Source organism: Cornus florida, unplaced genomic scaffold (assembly GCF_030987335.1).
Source record: "Cornus florida cultivar Cherokee Brave unplaced genomic scaffold, ASM3098733v1 CherokeeBrave_3.0.0_Hap2_Chr07, whole genome shotgun sequence".
Lineage (NCBI taxonomy): Eukaryota > Viridiplantae > Streptophyta > Magnoliopsida > Cornales > Cornaceae > Cornus > Cornus florida.
This window is the reverse complement of record NW_026775577.1, coordinates 43,616,747-43,623,082: the sequence shown is the minus strand read 5'-3', so window position 1 is coordinate 43,623,082 and position 6,336 is coordinate 43,616,747. Positions and strand designations below refer to the sequence as shown.

Genomic DNA, 6,336 nt, shown 5'->3' with positions numbered 1-6,336 from the left:
TATTGTTTCTCCCCCTCTGCAAGCCTTGACCCCACCCTTGTTGTTCTGTCCGGCTTAGGAGAATCTATCTGTACATCAATAAGAGGCTCTTCCGTAAAAACCAAAGGCTCATCCTCCCTCCCGATCGCTTTGGGGGGAGGTCCCTATAATTGCTATCTCGGATTGTCAGATCAGCCTGGAGCTTTGCCTTTACCAGCAGCTTTCATTGTCACGGAGTAGCATTCCTTGGCTACGACCTGATCCCCATGGATGTCAATCACCTTGCTCCCATCCGGGCTCAAGCATCTCATCACCTTATGCAGAGTTGATGGGACTCCCTAGACCCTATGGATCCATGCTCTTCCATTCAAGAGATTGTAAGACGGATGGATCTCAACAACCACAAAGCTCCCTGTTAAAGTTCTTTCAGCAACTTGTACTGGCAATTCTACCATACCAATGAGCTCAACCCATTTCCCAATGAACCCCAGCAATGGATTTCTAGTGGGTTTGAGTTTTTCTGGCTTGATCTCGAGCCGGTCAAACGTTATTCTCGGCATGACATTTGCACTGAACCAGGCAAAGATGTTGCTCGATGTCCTATTTTCACTTGTGAGCGCTTTCGCATCGGTGGAGCCTGAGAACTCAGGTGGGCTCCCTTTTGTGAAAGAACTCCTAGCCTTTTCTCAAGTATCAGTCTGAACCACTGGTGTTGGTATAGGTGCCTGCTGAACCTATGGTTGATTCCGAAGTACAGCTGTTACCCCTGCCTCTATAGCCCAAGCAATGAGATCATTGAAATAAGAAGGAGAACCTGCTGAACTTCCTCCTGCTCTTCCTGAAACTGACCATCATCATCCTGAAACCCAGGCATTTGCTGCTCTTGATTGGCACCTTCTGAATGGGTTGCAACAATTTATATGATACGTAACTTCTAGTTTGCACCTTTTGGAAGTTTATAAATAGCAATGGGTGCTGCACATTGTGGGTTCACTTTTTTTTTGTTCTCTTTCTTGTCTTTAATCATAACAGTTTCAAGGAGTGTTTAGAAAATTTCTTCAGTATTGCTAACTGTATGAATTAAGATTTTATTGTATCTTGGAGGTGTTTTGCTATGGAACTCGATTGCAAACTCTGTGAGGGTGGGAGCAAGTAACACCTTAAGGAAAGTGACTATACGCCTCAAAGCCACAAATCATACTTCCTTTTTTAATCCCTATGTATTTGACTAAACAAAAATTGTTTTCAATCCCTAACATACACAAGTGTGGGAACTCTTGTTAGTTCACCTACCAAACTCAACTCATAACAAAATTAGGTGGTTATGAAGTTATGGCTTATGGGGGTTATGACTTATCAATAGGCCAGTGAGGGAATTTAACAAACTTTAGTGAGATTTTGTGGAACGTGGATGCCAATCAAATAAGTGAGCTTACATTTTTCATGGATTAGGGTGTAACTAGAATAAAATATACTTGGTGAAATTAGAAAATTGTTATCAATCCTACTTAGCAGAACATGCTTGCTTGTATAAATCAGAGAAGAATATATCTAGACACAAATTTAAGTCTATAGGAATAACTTTATGATGTTATGAACGTACTACAAAGTTGATCAATTGACATTAGCCTAAATAATATGGTCTTTCCTTTCCAACAGGCAAGTTGACTGTTCGGGCTATGTTAGTGGGTAATGTTGTAGTGTGTGTTTGCTAAAACGAAAAAAAAAATACAAATAAATTAACAACAACTACAAAATTAGCAGGGAAAATTTTTTATGAGATGTCCAAATGTCCATTTAGAATTTAAATCATTGAACAACTTATTGTATTTTTTTTTTTCGATAACCGGGATGTTCGGGGCCTTGCCCGACTAATCCACGTGAAGCATGCATCCTCCCCAACACACACACGGATTGGGTAAAATTTAGACTATATGCGCGAGTCCTGCGGGTCCCGAGACTTTTGATACTTCATGAGATATCAGAACTTAAGTCTTTTTCAACTAGGCCAACTCCAAATTAATTTCTTTATATTTATTTATTTATTTATCTCCATTTACTTAGTGCAAAAAAGCAAACGGAGAGCAAATGAGAAGAGATTAAAAAAAATAAAAAAATAAATTGGATTGACTAATGTCATATAAAGCATGGTAAACTACTCTAATAAATTATTAGTAATTTTCCATATGCTTTATCTTGGTGTCCAAATGCTCTTTGCAGGACTTGAAATGTGAGTCTACTTCAATGGTGTAAACTCAATATCACAAAATTTACAGATTCGTCATGGAGTGAGATTAGGTTGGATTTCTCGTCACTGATGAATATAGTTTTAGAGTTTTAGTTTGGATTTCTCCTCATTGTTGGCATTTATGATATTTTTCAATGCTTTATACACTAGAATGGCGAAAAAAAAAGATGTAAAACTGTGCATTTGAATTGATGCAGTGTATAATAGTTGTTACAACAAACACAGCCAAACCACATACAAAAAAATAAAAAATATAAAATATAAAAAATAAAAAAATAAAAATAAAAAATTGACTAGAAATGTAAAATATGCGCCACATAAAATACAAAAATTTATATAGTTCGTCTTGTAACCTACGTCCATGGTAAATATCGCCCTATAGTATTATAAGTTATCAAGCCCTCAACTTGTTTTTTCTCTCTCACTCTCTATTCTAGTTAGCTTTTATTGTTCTTTTTATCCCACACTACAAACCCTAGCATCCTTATATTCCAGATCGAATAATATAAGAGACTACATTTCGGATCCACAACCTGGAAGACAAAAATGGATAAAAGAAATTTTAGGGGACACAACTCCACAAATTCATCATGGTCAAATCTTAATTATCAGGTCCAAAAACACACAAAACTCAATAAACCTCCACTTAATTCTCTCTCTCTCTCTTTTAGATGATAATTCCAATTTTTTCCATGTAATAGGATAATTTGAATAAAAAACAAAAGAGATAAATAAGTGTCACTCGAACAAGACCCGGTCTTGGGTTGTGCGCTTTGGCATGACAAATTATGTCTTTTTAAACAGAATAATTATTAGTGGATTGGGCTTCTTGGGCTTGAAGTTCTGTCGGTTAAAATGACCTGGGAAATATTCCGAACCCCAAATAGAATTTGGAATAGCCTACAATCTCAAAACGGTTGCACCAAAATTAAATGGGTAAAGGTGTGTGTGACCCTGGTGCATGGGTTGTGTCTGTTTAGGGGCTGTTTGGTTAGTGACAGAGCGTGAACCATAGCATTCGAATTAAAGGGAAAATTATACACCACCCCAGCCCAGGGTAGCAGTTGTATTGTACTTATACACTATCCCAGGAGTAGCAATTGTTAAATACCCATGGCGGGTCACAATACCTCAATAATAACTTCTTGAATTAAAGAGGTGCACCGTGCACCGAAAGGTCACATCCTTACACCAATAAACATCAATTTGCCTATAAATACCCACCAAGTTTTTGAGAGGTGGCGGATCAGGCAAGCCTGGGTCTAAACCCATTACCACACGAGCCACCCGACCAGGTCCAGGCCTCGGCTTTTGGTTTGTTCTAAAACTAATTTATTTATTTTAAACAGAATAATTATTAGTGGATTGGGCTTATTGGGCATCTAGTTGTGTGGGTTAAAATGACTTGCGTTAATCCAGAATATTTCAAAATCCAAAAAAAATTCGGGTTAGCCCACAACACCTACTGTTAAAACCAAATTAAATGGGTAAAGGTGTGACTGGTGGTGCATGGTTTGTCTCTGTTCGGGTTATGGGTTGTTTAGTTAGTTACAGATCAATAGTAATTGGTTATGTCTATTTAGGGTGAGCCATTGCACGCAAATTAAAAAGGTTCACCTAAAGATAGGCTGTTAATGGATCGGATAGATCAAATCCACATTCGATTTGTTAAGCAAATGGATTATCGAATTCAGATCACTAACAGATTTTCAGACGGAATGTCTCAATCCATATCCTATTTACGTTGGACTCGGATCGAATCGGATTCGAATTCAATTAAAATCATATTTACTAACATATATAATTATAAAATTAGATGATGTAGAGAATTGCTAATATACAAAATGCTACATAATATAACTATGCAACCAAATGAATATAATGATAAATAATTGATATAAATAAATTTAGTAATATATAACTAATATATATAACATTGATGAGAACACCACACTATTAATATGTATATTAAGAGATTTATTAGTATGTGAATGACAACAACACACTATTGTATATATAACATTATGATTTTTTTTTTTAAAGATTTTTTGGTTACATCTAATACAATTCTAATAGAAGTATTGATATAAATATGTAAAATTATTGATAAATAATTATATATATATATATATAATTATATGTATATATAATTATTTATATATATAATTTTAATCGGATCGGATTGGATTTTTTTCGGATCGGATCAGCATAATTCATATTCGATTTGTTAAGTTGACGGATTATCGGATTTAGATCGTAATCGGGTTACCGGATTTTTTGTTTAATCCATATCGAACTAATCGGATCGGATTCGAATCGGATTTGGATCAGGATCCGCTCCATTGACCGATCTACCCAAAGGACGTGTTTTTTCAGGCTCCAGTTTGCCATAAATACCTACCACTTGACTGCCATTTATTCCATCACTTTTTTGAGATTGCTTCTCTCCCTCTCTCGACTTTAACCTAATCTAAGTGAGTTCAAATTATGGTCAAGTGGTCCGAGCTAGTAGACCAAAACTTAGCCATATTCATATTGATCTTAGTCATTTTGTTCGGATTGCACCCAAATCTTTATTTATGTAGTGTAGATAGGTAGATGTATTTTTCAGTCGTAGGGAGTAATAATTAAAAAGCTTGACTGGAAATATGAAATGTGAAGAACTTCATGTAGCCTAATATGGAATAATAATTATTGCTTGGAAAAATACCATTACTATCCCACTCGTTGTAGGATTACGTTTGATATGCCCATTATACAAGAATTTTATTTTAATTTTCTTTCTTTAATTTTATGTTATACCTTAACAGAAAAGAATCATCTCTAGATCTTCAGGGAAATAATATTAAACAATACAAGAAGGAATAACATTCATATTGAACAACAATAAACAATAATTAAAAGTAAAACCATACAAAAAATGACACCACAAATCAATAAAAGAAAATCTCTCACACACACCAAGACAACAGATACATATTACATGCTCTAGTTGGGAGAAAGATGAACAGAGTTGTAGCATTTCAAGGGCTAGTTTTAGATGGTGGTGGTGAGAAGAATGGAATTGTTGGCATTGTTGTTGGGATGGTCGGGATTGAAGGAATTGTGGTTGGAACGGTTGGGATAGTGGGCAGTGAAGTAGCTGGCAGTGGAGGCAGTGACACCTTAGGAACTGTGGGCATGGTTGGCAAGGTTGGTAGTGCGTTACTCGGTAATGGTGGCAATGTTGTCTTAGGCAGTGTAGGCATGGTTGGTAGCGGAGTACTTGGTAACGGTGGCATTGTGGTTTTAGGCAGTGTTGGCATGGCAGGCAATGGAGGCAATGTTGCTTTAGGCAGAGGAGGTATGGTTGGCATTGTAGGCAGTGTAGGTGTTGCAGTTGGAGAGGTTTGCAAGAGGTTGCGAGCTGCGAGGCTCATATGGATGCTTGAAAGTGATAATGCTACAATCAAACATAGAATAAAAGAATCCTTAGAAGCAGCCATAGTTTGATAGTAGTTGAAGTTCACCTTGATTTTTTTGGAAAAAACTGTACCGCAAGTTCTTTTTCTGTTGAAGGAAAACATGGACTCGTGGGTATATATAGAGAACAAATGTTGAAGGATTCTTAAGATTTGGTAGGACAAATGTGTGGTTGATGAGATGCGGTTGACCTAAGTGAGGGAACTCTTGTTAGTTCACCTCCCAAGCTTTGACTCGTGGCAAAAACAGAAGTGCTAACTCACCAAGCCATCTTAAACACAAAATTAGTTATGACTTATGGGCCTTATGACTCATTAATAGGCCAGTGGGGGAATTAAACAAATGTAAAACCCTTAAATTTCGTATATTATTTATTATTTAGTATTTGAATGTTATATTAGAGATATTAGAGTTTTTAAAATTTAAATTTCAAAAAGGAATTCTAAACTATCTCAACAACAGTTATAATTATCTTTTATAACTCACGCCGTATCAGTTCTACAAAGATATTATTTTGTAAAACAAAAAAGAAAGAAAAGAAGAGAGAAGCGTGATATATAGAGAGTGATATTTTAATTTGACGTCTTTAGTAACCAAAATGAAAGACGGTGACCAAGAAATTGCCTAAAGAAGAAGGAGAAATTATA

At 36.1% G+C, this 6,336-nt stretch overlaps 1 protein-coding gene across 1 annotated transcript; it reads right to left on the bottom strand.

The window, feature by feature from the left end:
- Positions 1-5,164: 5,164 nt before the first annotated feature.
- LOC132267653 (protein PELPK1-like) lies at positions 5,165-5,760 on the bottom strand. The gene has a single exon (XM_059768787.1). The coding sequence runs from the start codon at positions 5,710-5,712 to the stop codon at positions 5,251-5,253; it is 462 nt and encodes a 153-aa protein (XP_059624770.1). The 5' UTR covers positions 5,713-5,760; the 3' UTR covers positions 5,165-5,250.
- Positions 5,761-6,336: the final 576 nt, after the last annotated feature.